General features: G+C 38.6%; 1 protein-coding gene across 5 annotated transcripts in view; it reads left to right on the top strand.

Annotated features, from left to right (window-relative positions):
- Positions 1-25,461, top strand: part of LOC122404938 — a 128,274-nt gene that overhangs the window by 43,137 nt on the left and 59,676 nt on the right. For 3 of the 5 annotated variants that reach the window (XM_043409343.1, XM_043409342.1, XM_043409346.1), the window contains exons 4-8: positions 3,967-4,361; positions 7,327-7,668; positions 10,749-10,893; positions 12,094-12,490; positions 19,167-19,533. In XM_043409343.1, coding sequence (XP_043265278.1) covers positions 3,967-4,361; positions 7,327-7,668; positions 10,749-10,893; positions 12,094-12,490; positions 19,167-19,533 — 1,646 coding nt within the window. Of the gene's footprint in view, positions 1-3,966; positions 4,362-7,326; positions 7,669-10,748; positions 10,894-12,093; positions 12,491-19,151; positions 19,534-25,461 lie in introns of all 5 variants that reach the window. The other 2 variants (XM_043409345.1, XM_043409344.1) reach the window with 2 other exon arrangements.

The following is a 25,461-nucleotide window of genomic DNA, read 5'->3' as shown; positions in this document are numbered from 1 at the left end:
GGGAGGTGAGGTTCGATTAAAAATATTAAAATTGACCAGCACATTGTATAATCGAGGTTCTACCGCATCGCGTTGGAAAGGACCGTGTGGCTCGTTTCCATTTCTACTCCACATGCTCCGCAGATTATCGGGCCTACTCAAGCATTAACTTCTCGCTCAGAGACCGGCTGTTAACTCAATATTAGCCGCCAAATTGCCAATATACGCGGTCCAATGGGACTTGATATTGAATTCGCGTAGGAAATGATAACGATTCCGAGTAGTTTCGCAGCATCGATAGTAGTCTCGATTCGCAAGTGGCGCCGAACCGAGTCGATGAAGGCATTAATTCTGCTTCCTCGATTAATTCCAAACGAACGTCGAATTACCCTGGCGGGATGAATTACGTTACCCCGGGGGTAATTTCTGTGTCGAAGAAAATCCGTTTCCGGATTCTACGTGGACCTGTGTACTACGAAGATACGCGGTATGTTTGATCGCAGTTAAGATTCGGTAAAGAAATTTGGGACGACTTCGTTATCGAAGCTGGTTTTTAAGTTCCACGGATGCATTTTAACAAATTAAACACGGTGAGTTAAAACCCACTATTTCTCGACTGTAAATCCCCCGGACGTCGCGACTTCTAGTTTTCCACCGTGCGAGTTTGTCTTTCTGCACGACACGTAAAGTGTCTGCAAGTTTACGCGAAGACACGAGAGATAAAGCAGGAAGTAACTAAACGGAACGGGCGGGAGCGACTTCTAAACGGTCTCGCGCGGCCAATTGACTTTTATTCGACCGTGGATAAGAATCCCAACGTCCGCAAACTAAGCATTTCCAGGGTCTAAGAGGTTACCTGTGGCTGACAAAAATGTACGAAATTATGGTTACATTAAAGTTTAGAATTTTTAAAAAGGTGGAGTAGTTACCATAGAAGTCTTCGAAATGGCGCCCAGTTGAATTTTTATTCGATAGCTGATAGGAACCTTAATACACTCACTGTCCATGACTCGTATGTGGGTCACATCACCGTGCTATTGGATACACTGCTGAGAAACCGGACAGTGAACCTGTTGACCTCCATAAACTGAATATTTTGCAGACTCTAAGAGGTTGCTTATGGCTCATAAAAATGAAAAAAATTATGATTTAGAATCTTGAAAATAACATTGGTATAGTTATCATTAAAGAAATCATTTATATCTTCAAAATGGTGTCCAATTTGTCTTTCATTCGATCGTGGATAAGAATCCTAACGTCCGCAAACTAAGCATTTCCAGGGTCTAAGAGGTTACCTGTGGCTGACAAAAATGTACGAGATTATGGTTACGTTAAATTATAGTTTAGAATTTTTAAAAAGGTGGAGTAGTTACCAGAGAAGTCTTCGAAATGGCGCCTAGTTGACTTTTATTCGATAGCTTATAGGAACCTTAACATGCTCACTGTCCGTGACTCGTATGTGGGTCATATCACCGTGCTATTGGATACACTGCTGAGAAACCGGACAGTGAACCTGTTGACCTCCATAAACTGAATATTTTGCAGAGTCTAAGAGGTTACCTATGGCTCATAAAAATGTACGAAATTATGGTTCCGTTAAATTATAGTTCAGAATTTTTAAAAAGGTGAAATAGTTACCATAGTAGTTTAAAGGAAATGGGTGTCTTCGAAATGGCGCCCAGTTGACTTTTATTCGATCGCTGATAGGAACCTTAACATGCTCACTGTCCGTGACTCGTATGTGGGTCATATCACCGTGCTATTGGATACACCACTGAGAAATCAGACAGTGAACCTGTTGACCTCCACAAACTGAGCATTTTGCAGACTCTAAGAGGTTACCTATGGCTCATAAAGATGAAAAAAATTATGGTTTCACTGAATTATGGTTTAGAATCTTGAAAATAACATTGGAATAATTACCATGGAAGTGTAAATGAAATGATGAGGTGTCCTCAAAATGGCGTCGTGTGCTCAATTCTAAGGGGTTACCTGTGACTCATAAAAATGAAAGAAAATTTATGATTTCGTAAAATTATAACTTAGAGTTTTAAAAATAACATTAGTATAGTTACCATTGAAGAAATCGTTTAAATGAAATGGTGGGGATGTCTTCAAAATGGTGCCCAATTGACTTTCATTCGATCCTGGATGAGACTGTTAACCCTTTGGGTACATTTGACGTCTGAGACACGTCATTCACTTTTTTCCCCTAGGAGCGGATGACGTGTCTAAGACGTCAAACCAAAAATTAAACTCCTGGGTACATTTGACGTCTGAGAGACGTCATTCACTGAAATTCAAAGGTCGATTGAGTTTTATTCAATTTATTGCCTCCAAAAGAGCTCGTTTTGGCATAAAATTTTATAAACTTTGCGAATCTACATCAGGTTATTGTATTCGTTTCAAAATTTATGTTGGCAAGGATAAAATCCAGGGAAGTGATATACCTGCTACTGAGAGTGTAGTCATGGAAGTGGCACAGCCTATTTTAAAAAAAGGTTACACGTTGTATATGGATAATTTTTATTCATCACCACATTTATTTCTGACCTTACTAAAAAATGATACGAATGCTATTGGAACTGTTCGGAAAAACAGGAAGAATATGCCAAAGGTGTTTTCTTCAATGAAGTTGAAAAAAGGAGAAGTCAAAACTTTATCCAGTCACGGTTTATTGGCTTTGAAATGGAGAGATAAAAAAGACGTTCACATACTTAGCACGAAACATTCAAATGCTGATTTGATAAACACAGGCAAAAGGAGAAAAAATAAAGTTGGCGATAGCGAAAATATTATAAAACCGGCATCTGTGCTTGAGTATAATAAAGGTATGGGAGGCGTTGATAAACAAGACCAATTGCTAGCGTGCTTCCCAGTTATGAGAAAATGTGTAAAGGGTTATAAGAAAATGTTTTTTTATCTAATAGATATGGCCTTTTATAATGCTCATGTTTTATATTCTAAAATCAACTGCACAACCAAGGCAGGCATTACTTCCTTTCGTTTAGCTATTGCCGAAGAATTGCTGGAGCAATTGTCATTGCCAAATTATAAACGTCGTGGACGTCCGTCAAGTAGCGATACACCATTTCGTTTGGCAGCGAAAAATTGGGCGCACTTTCCTGAGAACATTCCGTCAACTAAGTCCAAGCAACACCCTGGAAAAAGGTGCCGTGTTTGTTATAAGCATAATATTAGGAAAGAGACTACGTGGCAGTGCAAACAATGCAAAGTAGCACTGCATTTACCTACTTGCTTTGAAAAATATCACACTCTGCATAATTATTAGTAATTGGTTTTTTGTTATAGCTTGAATTTATTTCATTTAGTTTTATTTTGTTGTTATTAATTAATTTTTGTTTTGCAATTCTAATTACTTGAAGGCATCTTAATACTACATATGTCACCAATATTTTAGAAATAAATAAATTCTTACGTAAAATGTACTGCTTTTACATACTACTCCAAGCAACCAAAAATTATATCCGTTCCACATGCAAATATTTTCTCAAATAAATCCGTACCCAAGGGGTTAACCTCCAAAAACTGAGCATTCATAAATTCTAAGGGGTTACATTTACCTGACAAAAATCAACAAAACTATAGTTTCTTAAAATGATACTACAAAATGGCTTTCAAAATGGCCTCCTACATCCAATTAACTTTTATTCGATCCCGGATGAGGATCCTACGCTCCCCAAACTGAACATCCACAGATTCCAAGCGATCACAAAAATAAAAATCATCCCAAACACGATCTACCCCCTTTCATCCCCCGAAAAATTTGAAAAACAGCGATCTTTCCTCCCAAGAACCGTTTTCTCATCGCCGACAGTTCCCAAAATCGCTCTTCCCTCGCGAATCCGATCGACCGTTGGCAAATCCTAGCCCCGCCATTTGTTCTCGCCGTTCTCATTCCGGCTCCAATCAGCCACGGAGACGCGTCCGTCGATTTCAGCCGATTTAGCGTGAATTTCGTTTCAGAAAAGCCACCGAAACGCGGCGCGATGAAGACCCAGGCGACCCAGACGGAAATCCCGGCCATGTTCCGCGGTCGAGTACCCGTCAGCCTCAGCCCGCGAACGATACACCGGGTGAAAATGGTGTCCCAGGGCGCGCAGACCAACGGCCTCTTCAACGGACGAAAACTGACGAAAAGTTACTCGGAGGCTGGCCAGCTGGGCACGCCGTTGGGCAGCGGTCAAGGTGGCGCCACCGGCAAGGAGGAAACGGAACACGAGCCTTTGCACAGGACGCAGAGCGAGGAACCCCCGAGGTCCCCGTTCCTCGTCGACACGCCGCCCCCGCACGCCGCCAGCACCCCCCTCGCCCTCGAGGAAGTTCTGACCAACGGGGACATCGAGCACATGGCGAACCTCGTGAGTCTTTAAATTGATACGGGGAACTAACTTTGATCATAGTCGAGAAATTGAATCGTTGCCTTTGGAAACGAATGCGCGAAAAATTGAATTATGAAAAATTGATCGCAATAGACGCGATTAATTTCACGCGTTAATTTTCAATATTAAATTCTACACATCGAGTGTATGAATCATTTATTCGTTCGATGGTTTGGGCGGTGTCGCGGGTGTTGTTGTCGTTGAATAATTTACACTGTTGGGATGAATCGGTAAATTTTATTGTTCGTCTATTGTACGAAGAGTCGTGAGTTGCCAATTGATACTTTGTTTCAACGTGAATTCGAAATAATTATCGAAATTGAAAAAACTTGATATTTGCTTGGTCGGTAAAACAGATGATTTCTTTGGATTTCGTAGCGTTTTCGTAATAATTTGGAATAGAGGATTTGGGACGTAAAGTTCGACGGCGTTGCTGTTCTTTCGTATTACAAAACCCATGCACGGAATATCCGATTGTCGCGCGCATCGTGCGGTGTTTGCCAGCCAAAGTTTCGAACTGTAAACTTACAATGGCCGTGTAGTAAAATCGCGGCGAAACTGTTCCGGGTAAATTCGCGTTAAATTATTGCCGCGACCGTGCTATTCGAGTCGAATCACATTGATTCTGTTACTTGGTGCAGCAGAGTCGGTTGGAAACGGGTCGTTCCAGTCGTCTCTGTAGCCGATACCGGCTTTTGATCGAGAGCAGGATATTACAGATTTCAATTTCGCCGCCGGTGAAGGATCGATCTAAAACATCCCGAATTATTAGATTGCGCATTTCGCATTGAATTAAACGTTCTCGACGCTTCCGTTCGGTTCGATTTTACATGCGAAATGTCAGCGTTGTCATAATGGGTATATCGATTTGGCGTTCGACGATTAAGCGTCTACGTTCAATTTCGAACCGGTCGACGGCCATTCGACGCGCAGTCGAAAGTTTCTCCTCGCGATGGCCAGCTCGAGTTCCAAACATTAACATGCAATGGGAAATCTAACTACTCGACAGTGCCTCAAGTTTGACGAAATGCAGAAATATTCGAATTTTGGTCATATTATTATGCAAATTTTCGTGAAAATTTTAAGCTCTCTGAAATTCAATTACGGGAATAATTTGAGAAAGTTTGGTGGAGCACTCAGAAAAAAGAAAAGACATTTATATTATGCTAAGTTTCTCAGAAAAGTCGTATACAAAATATAATCTACCATAATCTTTAAATAACTATTATACAATTTTTTTTAAATTCGACCATCTTAAACATAGCTTTTTATACCGATATCATGAATTTTAAGAAAGATTTGAGAAGGTTTGGTGGAGCAGTCACGCAAAAAAAAAAGAGATTTATAATGTGCTAAATTTCTGATAAAAATCGTATCAGAAATTGATCTACCAGAATTTGAAAATGAAAGTTATACGATTTCTTAAAATTCGACCCACTTAAACTCAGTCTTTCATACCGATTTCATGAATTATAAAATTTGAGAGGGTTTGGTGGAGCACTCACGAAAGAAAAAAGAGATAATTTACTAAGTTTCCCAAAAAAATCGTATCAGAAATTGATCTAGCAGAATTTTCAAATGAAAATTATACGATTTCTTAAAATTCGACCCACTTAAACACAGTCTTTCATACCGATATCATGAATTATAAGAAAGATTTGATAATATTTGCTGGAGCACTCAGAAAAAAGAAAAGAGATTTATAATGTGCTAAATTTCTCAAAAAAATCGTATCAGAAATTGATCTACCAGAATTTTAAAATGAAAGTTATACGATTTCTTAAAATTCAACCCACTTAAACTCAGTCTTTCATACCGATTTCATGAATTATAAGATTTGAGAGGGTTTGGTGGAGCACTCACGAAAGAAAAAAGAGATAATTTACTAAGTTTCTCAAAAAAATCGTATCAGAAATTGATCTAGCAGAATTTTCAAATGAAAATTATACGATTTCTTAAAATTCGACCCACTTAAACACAGTTTTTCATACCGATATCATAAATTATAAGAAAGATTTGATAATATTTGGTGGAGCACTCAGTAAAAAGAAAAGAGATTTATAATCTGCTAAGTTTCTCAGAAAAATATAATCTATCATAATCTTTAAATAACAATTACACAATTTTTTTTAAAATTCGACCTGCTGAAACATAGTCTTTTATACCAAACTCACGAATTATGGATTCACATTACAGTTGATCTATAAAGTAGGTTTAGATCTATTTAGTAGGTAGTGATCTATAATTCTACATTTAATATCAATCGTAGAATAGTCGAGCACTCGAGTTCAACGTAGAATTTTGACAGAAGGTCTGCAACTGTGTGAAAATTGTTCGCCACACCGTAGTCAAAGCGCCGTACCAAATTGAATGGGATTAATTAATTTATTTCGGGGGGCACGTGTTCTACATAAATCAACGAAGCCCCCGTAGCCGTAGACAGTCGATTCCACTCGGTTAACAAGGATGGCCGAACAAGAATCAAATTTCGAACCCATTTATGGCAGATTGTAATGGTACCGTGATCGAATTACTGTCTGGTAACAAAATAGACGTGGCGGAGAGCAAAAGCTTGTTAGTGTACTGTAATTAAAGGACACACGTCGTTGCGGATATTAACATATTGATCGATGCTTCGCGTTCCGTCATCTTTTCGTCCGGTTTTACGAATGGCGACCAGCGTTTGTTTCCCCAAAACAATTTCAATCGTACCGCGCTATCGATCAAAGAAAATGGAGAATGTAATACCGCTTCAAATAAAATTCTTAGCGATAAATTTAAACGAGAAGCAATTACCAGGCGGAGGAATAAATTAGAAACGTAACCTTGCCCGGTGTGTCGTTAAGAATTCGCTTTCGACCGTTTCCTCGCGAAGTGGGGCACGAAAGGCAATTGTTCGGAAACTGGTGCCTCGCCACTCTGCGTTTAAACTTCTCTTGTTCAGCCTGAAGATCGACGAAGGTCCGTCGACTTGGAGGACCAAGAGATCCTCATAGACTTTAAGCCAGCGCCAGTGTCGCCGGATGCCCGCGCCCTCCTCAACCGGATATCCCAGTCGACGATGAGGTTTCTGCCGTTGCAGAAGACCCTCTCCGACGGCGAGATCCGCGTGGAGAGACGCGAGCTAGTTGGCGAGGCCGGCGAGCCCAGCTATCCTCACACCTGCAGAAGGAACCACCAGGACCCCTGGGGCAGGACCGTCAGAGCACCCGTCCAATTCTCCTCCACGCCAGAGGAACTGTCCTTGCTCAGGGTAGTTTCGCCCCATGACGATCCCCCCGAAGAGGCAAGTAATTCTTTCAACCATTAAACCATCAAATCCTTCGAAATAAGTTAGGAGAAATAGGAGAAAATGTTAATAGATTTTCTATAATTACGTGACACACTTGGGTAAAAAATTGTTATGTAAGCAACAGGGCATGATCTTGTGATTCTGAAGAATTAATCAAATTTTGTAGCTCTAATAGACGTTTGAATACATTTTCAATCACTAAGGGGACCACAAAAGGCAGGAGAAATAGGGAAAATCTCGTATTTTTAAAGAAATGATCATTTTTAAGGAGGATCTCTTTTAGATAGAGCTATTCCTCTCCATATTTTGATTTATGCTTTCATCTTCTAACTACTTATACCTCCTATGATGGTCACGAGTCATTGCACCTCCCTTTTTGGAGCAAACTTTTAATTTCTGTTCAACTTTGGATTCATTGTGGTCCTTAGGGATGTATTAAACGTATCTCAAAGAATTTTTTAATATTTTGTAAATTGTTGACACTGAGTGCTACCTGTAAATTCCTAATTTCCACAATCTTTATTCGTAACTTCGCTCAATTTATTCTATGATTACTACAACTAGGTTTACTATGTCTCATGTACTTGCTTACGTAATCTTTCTGCCCCCCTTATGTATGCATATGTTTATTCACCTCTATGGAAACTCGTACTGATAATTCCAGCATAATAAATGAATAAATAAGATAGACATAAAATTTGGACAATTTTGATTTCAATAGGATCGATAGGTTTGTTTACAAAAGGGAGTACTTTGAATGGAAATCCTATCCAGATAGCCCCTCGTGCGTCGCCCCCCGTATCTCCGTAAACGGGAGGGTTCCTAACCCAGACCACCTTCATTGTGATCCTCGAAGCATAAGCCTCCGAACAAGATACGACACATTCCCCCTGGTCATTGTCCCAATAACCAAAGTCTATATATCAATATTGACAGCCCCTAGGAATGTGGTTGTCATGGAAATCCGTCCACGAAAATAGCTCTTCTTTAGCTTCCATTAAACAAACTATGAGGACTAAACAAATACACGTGCTTATTAGTCGACTGCGGATGTTTATGCATTTATGGGAAATTTTTAACGAAATACTGGGGGATAAATAGCTCTTCTTTAGCTTCCATTAAACAAACTATCAGGACTAAACAAATACACGTGCTTATTAGTCGACTGCGGATGTTTATGCATTTATGGGAAATTTTTAAACAAAATAGCGGAGGTTCAAAATGGCGGTCAATTCACTTTTATTCGATCGTAGATAGGATTCCCTCCAAAACTGAGCATTCACAGATTCTAAGAGGTTTTAGGCCTTTGGCTGACAAAAATCACCAAAATTATAGTTTCTTAATTATGATATTATAAAATGGCCTCTTACGTCCAATCGACTTCTATTTGTTCGTAGATAGGATTCCTAACCTCCAAAACTGAGCATTTACAGATTCTAAGAAGGTTTAGGCCTTTGACTGACAAAAATCAACAAAATTATAGTTTCTTAACCCTTTGCACTCCGAATTATATTTGAATTTTGTTACCCAGCAGCTCCCAACGCTTTCAAGTGTTTTATTTGAAATTTACTAAAAAATAGGGAAACTTAAACAAATAGAGGAACAAACAAATTCAATCAAATATCTGTTTTATTTGTACTATTGTTGTATTTTGTAATTTTGCAAGTGTATGATATATCTTTGGTTTGAATTTGAGAAAATGTCGAGTCACACTCGACATAGGAGTGCAAAGGGTTAAAATGATACTATAAAATGGCCTTTTATGTCCAATTGACTTTTATTCGATCGTAGATAAGATTCCTAACCTCCAAAACTGAGCATTCACAGATTCTAAGAAGGTTTAGGCTTTTGGCTGACAAAAATCATCAAAATTATAGTTTCTTAAAATGATATGATTATAAAATGGCCTCTTACGTCCAATTGACATCTATTCGATTCTAGATAAAGTTCCTAACCTCCAAAACTGAGCATTTACAGAATCTAAGAGGTTTTAGGCCATTGATTTTGGTTGACAAAAATCCAAAACTGAGCATTTACAGAATCTAAGAGGTTTTAGGCCTTTGATTTTGGTTGACAAAAATCTTCAAAATTATAGTTTCTTAAAATGATGTTATAAAATGGCCTCTTACGTCCAATTGACTTTTATTCGATCGTAGATAAGATTCCTAACCTCCAAAACTGAGCATTCACAGATTCTAAATCTTCAAAATTTCTCAAGAAACAACAGAATCTACTTGATATATAAAAAGATTAAAAATACTTCGTTAAAATATGAATTATTATATCAAGAGAATTCTAACCTCTCCAAACTGAGTATTCGCAGATTCTAAATCTTCAAAATTTCTCAAAAAACAACAGAATCCACTTAATATTTAAAAATATAATAAATACTTCGTTAAAATATGAATTATTATATCAAGAGAATTCTAACCTCCCCAAACTGATCATTCGCAGATTTTAAACCTTCAAAATTTCTCAAAAAACAACAGAATTCTCTTAATATTTAAAAATATAAGAAATACTTCGTTAAAATCTGAATTATTATATCGAGAGAATTCTAACCTCCCCAAACTGATCATTCGCAGATTCTAAACCTTCAAAATTCCTCAAAAAACATCAGAATCCTCTTAATACGTAAAAATATAAGAAATACTTCGTTAAAATATTATTATATCGAGAGAATCCTCTACGAAGCTCCTATTTCGTAAATCCTATAAACAAAAGCCTGAATTTGCATAGAGATCCCCAGTCTGCTTATAATTTTTGGCCATTCTACGAGCCTACAAAAATTCTCGAGCCATCTTTTAACCACTATGGCCTCAGAGTTCGACAGCGATTCATGTCCTCATATTTACGAGCACTATAATGCACATGTGGTCCGAAAAGGTTAACCGAAAACGTGGCTCGGTGTTTTTGTGGGGTTAATGACTCTTTCAATGCTGTTCCCGATTGATGGATCAGTTGTTATGGGAATCGCGGGTCACCTGGCATTTATGTAACCTTCCTCGATACATTGCCCCTCTTCCGCCCTCTTGAGAAGCTGTCAGCCGCCATGTTTCTCGATATCGTTGCAGGAGTTTCACGAGAATCTCATCCGGCGAGGACTTTTCCGCAAGAGAAGCGTATCGCTCGAGGATGGCGTGCAAGGTTTGACATCGGATGACTTTATGCTGCCCAGATCACTCCCCACGTCCCCCACGTCGCCGACCGCAGTACCAAGTATGAAAAATCATTTCCTCACCGTTAGCTTCGCAGCCCCCGGTCGACGTTCGCGAGAAGTTTCCGCGATAAATCGCGAACCGTTCACCGCGAAACGAGTACAATTTAAAATTGTTCGAGAACAAGCGAAACGTTTATAACGATCGCGTTTATATCGAATTAATTTTTCGATTCGTTTATCGCTAACGAAATTTCGCTACCGCGCAAAGCGTATTCGATCATCGAGGACAGTCGACGCGATTTTAATTCGTTGTTAGCTAATTTGTCGCGTTAATTGATAGAATGGCTTTCCCGCCGAGTTAATTTCGTTCGACGGGTTTTGTCAATATGGACGTTGGTTTTGTAAAATTATCGACCAGCTTATAGAAAACGTCTGGAACTGTTAAAATACCATCTCTAGAAACGAATGCTCCATCCAAAGATTATCTTCCCTGCACTCGACTAATTGTAAATATTGATGTGACAAATTTTTTTTGCATGATACCCTCTAAAAAGTGGGGCGCCATTTTCTTGAAAAGCGTCGAGCCAGCAAAACGATTCTTTTTTCATGGTTAGACCGTCGTTTCCGGATAAACATCGTTCGAAACGCGATATTTCAAGTCTGTTTACGACACTCGCCAACATTTACCGCGTTAATAGACGTAATTTACATTATTGGTCCCCTGAAAATCCTCATTAAATGCGTTCGATGGCGTATCCGGTATCGACGGGCTCTAAACTTCGCCGCGGCGTCGTCGATAACGTAATTATTGGATCACATATCATCGATGGTCTCTCAATAACTATTGCAGCTGTTTAGAGAACGTTCTATCAGCTGGAAAATGCATCCCCCCGGGGGGAAAGAACGATAATTGATTTCAAGAAAATTACGCCCAGCCTTACTCAAAATTCAACAACGAAAACTCTCTATCGCACGACCTACTCCAGCCCACATTTCATTTCTATTTTGGCGAATAAATATTGAAACACGGATCGATGAAAATATATCGAAGGTGAATGGAGAACATTAAGAACACTCGGTACGAATTAATTAAATCTAAAGTGTACTTGTCATCGTACAAATCGATCAAAAACGTTTCGACGAGCAACGTTGGCAAAAAATGCAATTTTTTTGCGATCGAGCATGAAAATATTGTTTTTTTTCCCCACGGTAACGAAAGTCTGTTATTAAAAATCGAAACGTGGTTCCCGATGTTCCAGCAACGCGAAGGATTTTGGAGAGTCCGCGGGATTATTTGTCGCCGTCGCATCTGTTGCGCCAACCGGGGCAGACCTGCCCGTTGCTTTTCAGTCCTGGGACCGTCATTTCCGGTCTGATCACGTCCCCGTTCGCCTCGAGCGATTCGTTGACCAACGACGTCACCAGGGACCACAGCGACGGAATTTGGAACGAGTCACAGGCGACTGTTCTCCAGGCGGACTCGTTGGCCCTTCTGACACCGTCCTCGAGGAGGAGGCACCTCCTGCTCCTCCAGCACCAGCAACGCTCCTCGATGGACACAGAGGCGCTGGATGCAGAGGAGATGATGGAGTCGCGACCATCCAGCCCCAGAATACGCATGGAACCAGCCACGCCAGTCCCGCCATTAACCTCGAGGTAAGTCATCCAGAGCATTCTTCATCAACTTGATGGTTTTCATCGAAATTTCATGGAAATTGAATCATATGGTGGCTTACTTAAACCCCTTAACGCTCATATTTTTCGGATTAACCAACAATGATCAGTAGACTGCGGATGTTTATGCATTAATGGGGAATTTTAATTCTCAAGAAACTACAGAATGCACTTAATATGCAAAAATATAAGAAATACTTAAAGTAAGATACGAATTATTATATTTAAGGGTTGAGGCAATCATCTACAAAGCTCCCATTTTATTAATTTCTTTGTTGGATTTGTTTCTAAAAATACGGTTCTTGTTAATTGCAATGTTGTATCTAACGTGTAGTTTAGAGGAAAACCAACATTATCGTCCCTTAAACCGTTGGGATTAAACAAATATTCTTTTTGCAAAGCAGTCAGACTCGGGCATGAACGTTAAGGGGTTAAATATTTGATTGGATAAACAGGAAATGGTCGATACACACTTTTTAAATCGTGTGTGAGAAGTTGAGGAACGCAGAGAAATTGAAATATCATTTTGTATCTTTTAGTAGATTAGATTCTTTATGAAAATTCATATTTTTATTAATAGGGTTATTGAAATGCTTTGTAGAGGGTTGCCTCAAAGCTTAAAATGTAATAATTCTGACTGTCGGTCGAGTGCTTGCGAGAAAGACGAGAACGTAGCCCTCTGGTGGCGACGCCTCACGTTTTCAATGTAAATCTAATCTCTAGCTTTAAATATGGATTTAGAACAGTTTTATAACTATCAATTCTTTGCTTTGACTTTGTACATTAAATTTAGATTACTATTATATTTTCCAAAAAATTATCAAACGCAAAATTTATGAATCAAAGGCCATATTAAATAATTGAAATGCTTTCTGGAGGGTTGCCTTGACCTCGAAATATAATAATTCTGACTGTCGGTCTGAGTGCTTGCGAGAGAGACGAGAGTGTAGCCCTCTAGTGGCGAGTACTGGAGGTGACGCCCACACGTTTTAGATTTAAATCTAATCTCTAGCTTTAAATACGAATTTGGAACAATTTTATAACTATCAATTCTTTGCTTTGACTTTATACATTAAATTTAGATCACTATTATATTTTCCAAAAAATTATCAAACGCAAAATTTATGAATCAAAGGCCATATTAAATAATTGAAATGCTTTCTGGAGGGTTGCCTCGACCTCGAAATATAATAATTCTGACTGTCGGTCTGAGTGCTTGCGAGAGAGACGAGAGTGTAGCCCTCTAGTGGCGAGTACTGGAGGTGACGCCCACACGTTTTAGATTTAAATCTAATCTCTAGCTTTAAATACGAATTTGGAACAATTTTATAACTATCAATTCTTTGCTTTGACTTTATACATTAAATTTAGATCACTATTATATTTTCCAAAAAATTATCAAACGCAAAATTTATGAATCAAAGGCCATATTAAATAATTGAAATGCTTTCTGGAGGGTTGCCTCGACCTCGAAATATAATAATTCTGACTGTCGGTCTGAGTGCTTGCGAGAGAGACGAGAGTGTAGCCCTCTAGTGGCGAGTACTGGAGGTGACGCCCACACGTTTTAGATTTAAATCTAATCTCTAGCTTTAAATACGAATTTGGAACAATTTTATAACTATCAATTCTTTGCTTTGACTTTATACATTAAATTTAGATCACTATTATATTTTCCAAAAAATTATCAAACGCAAAATTTATGAATCAAAGGCCATATTAAATAATTGAAATGCTTTCTGGAGGGTTGCCTCGACCTCGAAATATAATAATTCTGACTGTCGGTCTGAGTGCTTGCGAGAGAGACGAGAGTGTAGCCCTCTAGTGGCGAGTACTGGAGGTGACGCCCACACGTTTTAGATTTAAATCTAATCTCTAGCTTTAAATACGAATTTGGAACAATTTTATAACTATCAATTCTTTGCTTTGACTTTATACATTAAATTTAGATCACTATTATATTTTCCAAAAAATTATCAAACGCAAAATTTATGAATCAAAGGCCATATTAAATAATTGAAATGCTTTCTGGAGGGTTGCCTCGACCTCGAAATATAATAATTCTGACTGTCGGTCTGAGTGCTTGCGAGAGAGACGAGAGCGTAGCCCTCTAGTGGCGAGTACGAGAAGTGACGCCCACACGTTTTAGATTTAAATCTAATCTCTAGCTTTAAATACGAATTTGGAACAATTTTATAACTATCAATTCTTTGCTTTGACTTTATACATTAAATTTAGATTACTATTATATTTTCCAAAAAATTATCAACCGTAAAATTTATGAATCGAAGGCCATATTAAATAATTGAAATGCTTTCTGGAGGGTTGCCTCGACCTCGAAATATAATAATTCTGACTGTCGGTCTGAGTGCTTGCGAGAGAGACGAGAGCGTAGCCCTCTAGTGGCGAGTACGAGAAGTGACGCCCACACGTTTTAGATTTAAATCTAATCTCTAGCTTTAAATACGAATTTGGAACAATTTTATAACTATCAATTCTTTGCTTTGACTTTATACATTAAATTTAGATTACTATTATATTTTCCAAAAAATTATCAACCGTAAAATTTATGAATCGAAGGCCATATTAAATAATTGAAATGCTTTCTGGAGGGTTGCCTCGACCTCGAAATATAATAATTCTGACTGTCGGTCTGAGTGCTTGCGAGAGAGACGAGAGTGTAGCCCTCTAGTGGCGAGTACTGGAGGTGACGCCCACACGTTTTAGATTTAAATCTAATCTCTAGCTTTAAATACGAATTTGGAACAATTTTATAACTATCAATTCTTTGCTTTGACTTTATACATTAAATTTAGGCTACTATTATATTTTCCAAACAGTTAACCGTAAAATTTATGAATCAGAGGCCATATTAAATTATTGAAATGCTTTGTAGAGGGTTGCCTCGACCTCGAAATATAATAATTCTGACTGTCGGTCTGAGTGCTTGCGAGAGAGACGAGAGCGTAGCCCTCTGGTGGCGAGTACGAGAAGTGACGCCCACACGTTTTAGATTTAAATCTAATCTCTAACTTTAAATACGAATTTAGAACAGTTTTATAATTACCAATTCTTCGCTTTGATTTTATATATTTTTAGACTACTATTATATTTTCCAAAAAATTTTCAACCATAAAATTCATGAATCAAAGACCATATTTATTAAATACTGCCGTAACTGTTTAGCCAGGAAATTGAGTGACTCCACAGCACCCAAAATGTCTCGATATTGGACCATCCATTATCTAAATATGTACAGTAATTAAATCAACAACGGTCCCTAAATTACACATTTAATTATCGCTGTCAGACGAATATGCAAACAAATTAATTGCCCCGGGTAAACCAAACATGCAAAACGGTCCACCAGGGACGGGTCTAAATAATTTTTATCGCCACGAATTATATTTTCTTCGAAATCAAAATATCTCGACTGAATCTGGTGTGAAATCGTTGCATGGAAAACACGAATTATCCTATTAAAATTTGAGTATCCAAACCTCCAGACGGTGAAAGGTGGAATAGGTCCCTCGACGGGGCAAATGGTCCAAAGTTTCTCGTTCCTCGTTCATTCTTTCGTTGACTCGACCCTTGCAATAAGAGTCTACAATTCAGACAAGTAGTTTTTGAACGAACCCACTTTTTTTAAACAGCATTAAACATCACAATATCTGGAACTAATTTTCCACTATTCTGCCTCTACAATTTCAAGTTGGTCCATTAAAAGAACTACTGGTTCTAACCGTAGACTGCTCAGGTCAAATTTTATTTCTATATTATCTTGCAATAGGAGTCTACAATTCAGACAAGTAGTTTTTGAACGAACCCACTTTTTTAAACAGCTTTAAACATCACAATATCTGGAACTAATTTTCCACTATTCTGCCTCTACAATTTCAAGTTGGTTCCATTAAAAGAACTACTGGTTCTAACCGTAGACTGCTCAGGTCAAATTTTATTTCTATATTATCTTGCAATAGGAGTCTACAATTCAGACTAGTTTTTGAACGAACCCACTTTTTTTAAACAGCATTAAACATCACAATATCTGGAACTAATTTTCCACTATTCTATCTCTACAATTTCAAGTTGGTTCCATTAAAAAGCTACTGGTTCTAATCGTAAACTGGTCAAATTTTATTTCACGGAAGCATTAAAATACAGAGTGCTTCCATGGAAGCAACGTTTCTAAAAAATTGACGACGACCATATACGCCATTAAGGAACGTGTTTCATTTTTAAAGAGCCTTTGCTTTCGCTGAGAAATTCTTGGAATATTCTCCGGATGGTCCCCCGGGAGCCCCGAGGCAATTTCTTTCAGTATTGTTGCAATCATATTTGTAATTTTCCGTCGGGGATCTGGCGCCTCGTGTGACGGCGACGGAACGGAAGAGCCATGCAATTTCAGGCTGCTAAAGATGACGAAAGAACGTGTTTATGATACGAGAACGACACACTGTGCAGGATCTCGGGCGGAAAATTGAAAATATAATTGCAATGCTACTGTGGCAACGCACCTTGGGGCTCTCGAGACTATCTGGAGAACATTTCGAAAATGGTGGAAAGTTGGGACACTTTGGAGAGAAACTACACTGTTATAAAGTGTTTCGTTCAATTGGGTCTACGGTCAGAATTTTCAATCAAGCAAAACTGATGTTTGAGTCTACTCTGATTGATGAAACTCAACATTTGAATTTGTCCCTTTGTTAATCCAGATTTTATAATAATCGAGGCTACACTCGTCGTGAAGTTTAACATTCACACTTAACAATCACCGCATCGTTCGATCGAGTCATTGAATACGTTTGCACGGTTCGAATTTACGCCAAAATTATAATATCGACGAAAGCTAGAGCTATAATTTAATCAATTTAATTTTCAAATTCTTTTCATACAAATGAATTTTTTGCAATATTAATATTTTAGGATATAGATCACAGGTACTCTGGTAATTTCTTTTATTCAGAGTTCGATTCTTCCACGAACAGCGGAATAAAAAGTTGGACGTTCCATTTAATGCATCGAAGATAACGCGTAAAAAAGCAAGCTAGCGAAAAAAGCGAATCATACATCACCGCGTCCCCATGATAGGAGGAAATGCAACTTCTGTACGAAAACATTTTACACGCAACAGTTGATTTAAGGGCCATTTCGAGTGGAAAAGTTGAACGTTTCATCCTTGCGCGTAAATCTAGCGGGGATGACGCAACGCGAAGGGAAAATTATGATACGCAAAGAATCGACGGAACTTTGCGAGTTCAAAGCTTTTTCGTTAACTTTCGAGAAATACTCGAGAAAGCTCCAAACTCTCAACTACAAATATTGTGTCTTTTAATAAAAATTCGAGAAGCTTCAGTTTTGCACAAAATCGTGTAATTTTGTTTGGTTCGTGATTAAATTATCTTTTCAGTGTTCGATATTATGGTTGTATTGTAAATTTGGACCGTGTAAATCAGTGGTTCTTAACCTTTTCGAGACATTCTTACTCTTGGGTATTTTCTGTAGGATTTTCCAATAAATTTTAATTCAAAATTTCTATTATATATAATAAAATTTATTGATACCATTCATGTTGACGTTTACCTTAAAATACGATTTTTCTTTTAGTTAGAATATGTATTCATGGCCATTGCATCAATGAAATTCAATATGAGTTGTTAAAATATAATATTTACGAGTTCTGCAATTTTAAATATGTAAATCTAATGTTAATTCGTGCAGTTCGTCTAAGTCCACTGGAAAAATTTTAAGGGAATATTGCTGGCTTAAAGGAAAGTGTTTGTAACCAGCATGATCAAAAGATCACACGGCCATAACCCGCTCCCTTTCCATATCGCCAAGAAAGGGTACTTGTTTCACCCAATATTGCAAATAAAGACATTCTCTCTTGGGTCTTCTTCCCGATCGAGTCTAGAATATTCCAGTAACGCGACTCGACCCGGGAATAAAAAGATACGGAAACCCAATCTTGGCTTCGAATTGCAAAAAGAGACATTTTCTATTGTGATCTTCAATATTCCTAACACAGAAACTCCTGTTACTCGTGCTAACCAGTCAACTGCAGCGACCTCTTTTCACAGCACTTGTTCGTTTTACGTAGTTTTCACCTCCAAAGATTCTAAACACATTGAAATTTACTATATTTTAGTTTTTACTAAAATTACAATTTAAACAGCAAATGGTAAATTTTACCATTAACCACTTAAACACAATGGTAAATTTACCATTAAATTAATAAAGTAATCGACGGATGTAATAGTCAAATACAGTCGACTGGTCAACATGTTCACCACGAAATGAAAACTGCAATTTTCCTGAAGACTAAAATCTTGATTCCAGATCATTGTAATCTGCATAACCTAAGTTACTTATTTTAAGTTTGCTGAAATCCCAAATCCTATCCTTCATCGACATCTCAACTTGAGAATTTATCTAGTTTCGCAGTGGAAGATCCGATCGCCCGTATGTGGGTGGCAGTAAAAAGTCAAAGTTTTAGAGAAAAAGTTTCATACGGGTCATAAATGGCCCGGCTGTTCGATGGTCTCGAGAGGTTAAGAACCGCTGGTGTTTAACGTAGCCGTTCATTGACTGTCAGCCCCGTGGTAGAGACACCCCGTGTAAAACCTGAAGGCGATTTTTAAAGGCAATTACTCCTCAGCGTCGAATCATCCATCACGTCGAGCAACGGTAGATCGAGGAGCGGGTTCCGTCGTCCGAGCCCCGGCCCGCCGTTGTCGCAGCCGCAGTCGCAATCGTCCAGCGAGTTCGGCATGAGCCTCGCGCGAACGGATTCCGGGGGTCGTACGAACACCGACCTATCCGAGACCTCGACCACGGAGGACTACGTCACTGCCAACACGTCCACAGAGACTGGGACCACTACCGGGACCTCCGCCACGACCAGCTCCTGGTCCAGGCCCCCGCAGACGTCGAGCGCCGCGGCGTCCGCCTCCGCCACCGCCACAGCCGCCGACGGAAGCTCGTTCGAGAGCGCCAGCTCGATATACAGCCTGGCTCGAAGCGAGGTGAGCATTTTAAATCATTTTCTTATCTGTTAGGAAACATACTAAGGCCCCGTAATAATAAGTGTAGTGAAATCGACCTGAGAATAACAAATTTGTAATTTAATTTGGAGGGAAAGTCAAGGGGGGATTTTTGAAATTTTGTATTCTTGAAGACCTGCTAGTTGGGGCTCGTTGATGAGGTGTCGATGGCAGGTACTAAGGCCCTGAATTTGGAGGCTGAGATATTGGATAGTCGAGAAGCGTGTATATAGGAAAAGTGGATCGAATGCTTGCGAGAAAGCCAAGGGGGATTTTTGAAATTTTGTATTCTTGGGGGCCTGCTAGTTGGGGCCCATCGATGAGGTGTCGATAGCAGGTATTAAGGCCCTAAATTGGAGGCTGAGATATTGAACATTCGAGAAGTGTATAGTATATAGGAATGGAAGGTGGGTCGAACGCTTGCGAGAGAGAAAGTCAAGGGGGGATTTTTGAAATTTTGTATTCTTGGGGGGCCTGCTAGTTGGGGCCCATCGATGAGGTGTCGATAGCAGATATTAAGGAGCTGAATTTGGAGGCTGAGATATTGGATAGTCGAGAAGCGTATATATAGGAAAAGTGGGTCGCTTGCAAGAGAGAAGGTCAAGCAGGGATTTTTGAAATTTTGTATTCTTGGGGGCCTGATAGTTGGGGCTCATCGATGAGGTGTCGATAGCAGGTATTAAGGCCCTGAATTGGAGGCTGAGATATTGGGTAGTCGAGAAGCGTGTATATAGGAAAAGTGGATCGAACGCTTGCGAGAAAATCAAGGGGATATTTGAAATTTTGTATTCTTGGGGGCCTGATAGTTGGGGCTCATAGATGGGTGTCGATAGCAGGTACTAAGGCCCTGAATTGAAGACTGAGATATTGAATAGTCGAGAGGCGTATGTATAGGAAAAGTGGATCGAACGCTTGCGAGAAAGCCAAGGGGGATTTTTGAAATTTTGTATTCTTGGGGGCCTGCTAGTTGGGGCCCATCGATGAGGTGTTGATAGCAGGTATTAAGGCCCTAAATTTGGAGCCTGAGATATTGGATAGTCGAGAAGCGTATATATAGAGGAAAAGTGGATCGAACGCTTGCGAGAGAGACAAGAGCGTGGCCCTCTGGTGGCGAGTATCGAACAAGAATTCTGATAGTAAATTTTAGTAACTTCGATACGCGTTGTTGGAATTGAGAATAGGGTAATATTAACGGAGAACGATCGATTAAACAAATAAACGAAATAAACAATTTTCACTGTTGCACATAGTGAAAGTGTGTGTTTGGAAATTATTTTATTATTGCAGCTTTGGTTTCTCTGGCTCGATTTTGAATTAGACTGCGTATTAGTTCGGATAATCGACGTTCTAGCGTATTGACAATATATCACCTCTTTTTTTATCTACGACTCTTGAATATGATTGATACGCTCGATGGCGAAACTACAACTGTTATACGTCATAGTTCATTCTTCAACGAGTGATCGGTTTTTTTTTTTTATTATTTATCATGCGGCAAGCAGAGTCAACGAAAACATCGAGCAAGGGAGATGGAACAATAACACATTTTATTATGCGCGTGGCAACGATTTATAGTGGGTGACAAATTCGAATGTATCGAGGTATTAATAAATACTATTGAATAATATTTTAATGGAGAATTAATAAAGTTGCAAGTAACTACATCGGGGATTACGATTTTTGATCAAATTTAATGGTAGGTTCCAAACATTAAATTCTAACAAAAATAAATTTCAAATCAGAAATTTTTCGGTAAAAAAAAAATTCAGAATCGTTCTAAAAAAATTATTTTCAGTTGCGGGGGTCAATTAAGATCATTTTTGGTCAATACACATACCCTCGAATTCCTACGGACTTTCGAGAAAAAAATTCAAATAGGTGGTCAAATTTTCCGATAAAAAAAAAATTTCAAATTGTTCTAAAAAAATTAGTGTTAGTTGCGGGGGTTAATTACAATTATTTTTGGTGAATAGACATACCCTCGAATTCCTACGCACTTTCGAGAAAAAAATTCGAATATGTGGGCAAATTTTCCGTTAAAAAAAAAACTTCAAATCATTCTAAAAAAATTATTTTTAGTTGCGGGGGCCAATTACAATCATTTTTGGTCAATAGACGTACCCTCGAATTCCTACGCACTTTCGAGAAAAAAATTCGAATAGATGGGCAATTTTCTGCCAAAAAAAAAAATTTCAAATCGTTCTAAAAAAATTATTTTCAGTTGGGGGGGTAGATTACAATCATTTTTGGTGAATAGACATATCCTCATAATTCTACACACTTTCGAGAAAAAAATTCTTTACCGAAAATACAATGTCTGACCATATATTAGACGATTCCCCTGAAATTTCATGCGTATGTTTAAAAAATCATAACTCCTGAACGGATCGAAGGATTTTAATGTTCCAAAAGGCAAACGAAGCGTATTTTAGTGAAGAATATATAAAAATTCTAAGAATATTCAAAAAGTTGTTCCTTAACCCCATAAAAATGGCCCAAATTCCTCGTTTTTATCACTTCGTATCTAACTATGATCCAACTATCCGGCATATTTGATTTGCCTGCATTGCCCCGGTATGCTAATCGAAATTTGACTGTGAATTGAATATAATTTGATGAAACGTGCGTAAATATGTATCGTCTTTGAACGGTTTTAAAGCGTATTTAAAGAGGGAGAATTTAATTCTGCTCCAGAAGGGGTTAAAGTTTCCCTTCATAAAGTGTGTCCGCGGGAAGGCAAAGTTTGAGAAACACTGGTTTAATGAATGGTAACGCCGAGTATGTAGATCCACGTGGAACGGAATGTGCCAGGACGAACTCTTGTACGTCCGTTTTATTACATTTAGGTTACATACACCGCATCGTTCATGCCGGAATCCTTTTGATCTTCTGCCTCTCATTTTTCCCCGACAAACGTGACCGTACGTTGTCTGATAACCTCGAATGCTACCTGAAGTGTAACGAATAAACACCCTTAAACAAAAGTTTATCGTTCTTGACTCTCGACTCTTCGCTGCTGGCGTTATTTCAAATTTTTGAAAATTTTTTAAATTAAAAGTAAAACTTGATGGAAAAATTTCTAATCCAGCAATTTAACTTGGACGAACATCTTAAAACTCAAATATATTTCGATAATAATAAAAATTCGACCATATTCCAGCAAACTTGAAAACCACCAACATTCAACGAACAATGGACCTTTGAGAACCTTTATTACAGCAAACATATAAATAAACGATTTCTATAGGGCCCTTTTATTGGTAACACGATGCCACCGAAATGCTTGTCAAGAATTCTGAGACCAAGTGCCTCCATTACGTTAATTGACTCGTTCAGGGGGTTTGAAATATCACACGAAAAGGTTACAAAAATAGAATTGACATTTCGTCTTCGCCAGAGAGCTCGTCAATAAGGTTGAAAGTAACCACCGAACAAAAAAACCCACGAATAAACAACGCAATGAGAAATAAATTTTTAATTTAACAAATTTACGAAACTATTATTTTTATCCCAGTCCTCCTTACACATCCCGGAATGTTCGATGCTGGCCAAATTCCCTTTTGGCTATTTTGGCCTCTTTTGTGGCACTTTGTGCTCGGAATATCGCAGAGACACGTGGCTCATCGATGTCACGATGCAACGTCAGCAACATTCGAACCAATAATTATACCCATCGCGTGCACGGAGCAGATCGCTCGAGCCTCCATCGAGAATGCAGACGAGCAAACGTGCACGGCAATTTGGACGGTTTCCTGTCGCATTCGGTTCGATCTTACGAACCGGAACGTCGATATATCGACCATGTTTGCTCGAAGCTCCAGAAGATCATCGTTATTTAAATTTTCGTGCACGAGTTCAGCTTCTTTGGCTCGTGTCGATACTCCGCAAGTATGCCACTTTGCTTCACAGCCATTCTACGCTCGTGTCAGTCAGAGTTTCCCTCCGGAGGACAGTACAACTGCTTTGGCTGCTTATCGCTCAAACATTTATGCAAATATGGTCATATCGCCCGTGTTCGGTGTGTCGCTCGTGTATAATTATTCCTAATTGCCAGTTCGCGAAAGACCTTAAGCTCGTTCGATTCGATGCTCCCCTTTGGCCATCTGTCCTTTAATATTCGCATTCTTCGCGATATAACGACTCCACTCTCGAGGCAATAATCTTCCCTTTGGAATACCTAATTGGCGGTGCTTAATCCTTCATCATCGCGGCGTGTTGGTTCTCCGGCAAACTTGCCTTTCAAACGGAATATTATCTGTTTAAATCGCTGATGCTGACTGTCTATTGATCTTGGAACTTTCATCATCTTGTTGGAAAGAGTTGATTCCTTTTTAGATCTTGAAACTGTTGAGTTTCAGATTTGTGTTGTCTTTAATCCCAGATATTTCTATTAGTTACTCTGTGTGTATGTTTATATCAACGAAATCTTAGGTGAATCTGTGTTACAGGATCGTGGATTAAAATTAACATTGAAAGTGTCGTTTATTTCTTTTTGTGATTTCGATCTATTAGATTATAGTTTATTAGAAATAGTTGATTGAAACAGGCTTTTATGTGAGGATTTATTGAAATGTTTCGAGTTTTAAATTCGAGTCGTCTTTAAATCCCCTAAGTATTTCTATTAATTACTGTATGTATCTTTATATTACGGAAATATATCCAAAATTTCTGCGCCTCGTCGTCGTCGAGCAAACGCACCCAGTCGGTGGCCATTTTGGAGAACATCGACCGCCGTACATTTTCCACGAAACTAATCCAACTCGTAGAACGCAAACGTTCCCTTTGTCATGTTGGAAGATTAAACTTGTCGATTCTCCGAGGAAATCATAGTGTTTCGGTATTCGAGACTCGAGTATTTTAGTACTTGACCTCTGTTTAAGAGACACAGAAATCAATTGTCTCGACTGAAATTTAGATAATTGATGTTTCCACGAATGCAAATTTTTCTTTCTTTTCTGAAGATTTACACATATCCATTTTCTGAGGAAACAGGCTCTTATATGAAGATTTATTGAAATGTTTTGAGTTTTAAATTCGGGTCGTCTTTCATCCTAAATATTTCTATTAGTTATTCTGTGTATCTTTATACCAACGAACGCTTATATGAATTTGTGTTACAAGATCGTAGATTAAAATTAACATTGAAAGTGTCGTTTATGTGTTTTTGCCACTTGGATCCATCAGCTTATAGAAAAGAGTCGATTGAAACTCTTATGTGAGGATTTATTGAAATGTTTCGAGTTTTAAATTCGAGTCGTCTTTAAACCCCCTAAGTATTTCTATTAATTACTGTATGTATCTTTATATTACGGAAATATATCCAAAATTTCTGCGCCTCGTCGTCGTCGAGCAAACGCACCCAGTCGGTGGCCATTTTGGAGAACATCGACCGCCGTACATTTTCCACGAAACTAATCCAACTCGTAGAACGCAAACGTTCCCTTTGTCATGTTGCAAGATTAAACTTGTCGATTCTCCGAGGAAATCATAGTGTTTCGGTATTCGAGACTCGAGTATTTTAGTACTTGACCTCTGTTTAAGAGACACAGATATCAATTGTCTCGATTGAAATTTAGATAATTGATGTTTCCACGAATCGAATTTCGTAAACTGCTAATTTTTCTTTCTTTTGTGAAGGTTTACACCTATTCATTTCCTAAGGAAATCATTGTGTTTCGATATTTGAGCCTCGAAAATTTTAGTACTCGACCTCTTTTTGATTCGACAGTCGACAAGTTTCGACGATTGTTTGAAAGATACAGAAATCAGTTGTCTCGATTGAAATTTAGATAATTTATTTTTCTGGTCGATGGAGGACTCTGTTCCCTCCTTACACCTATCCATTTTCTGAGGAAACGAGCTCTTATGTGAGGATTTATTGAAATGTTTCAAATTTCAGATTCGAGTCGT

Source organism: Colletes gigas, unplaced genomic scaffold (genome assembly GCF_013123115.1).
Source record: "Colletes gigas isolate AHSC1104 unplaced genomic scaffold, ASM1312311v1 Colletes_gigas_Sc00003, whole genome shotgun sequence".
NCBI classification, from domain to species: domain Eukaryota; kingdom Metazoa; phylum Arthropoda; class Insecta; order Hymenoptera; family Colletidae; genus Colletes; species Colletes gigas.
The sequence above is the reverse complement of the archived record's forward strand: the minus strand, read 5'-3'. Positions and strand labels throughout refer to the sequence as shown.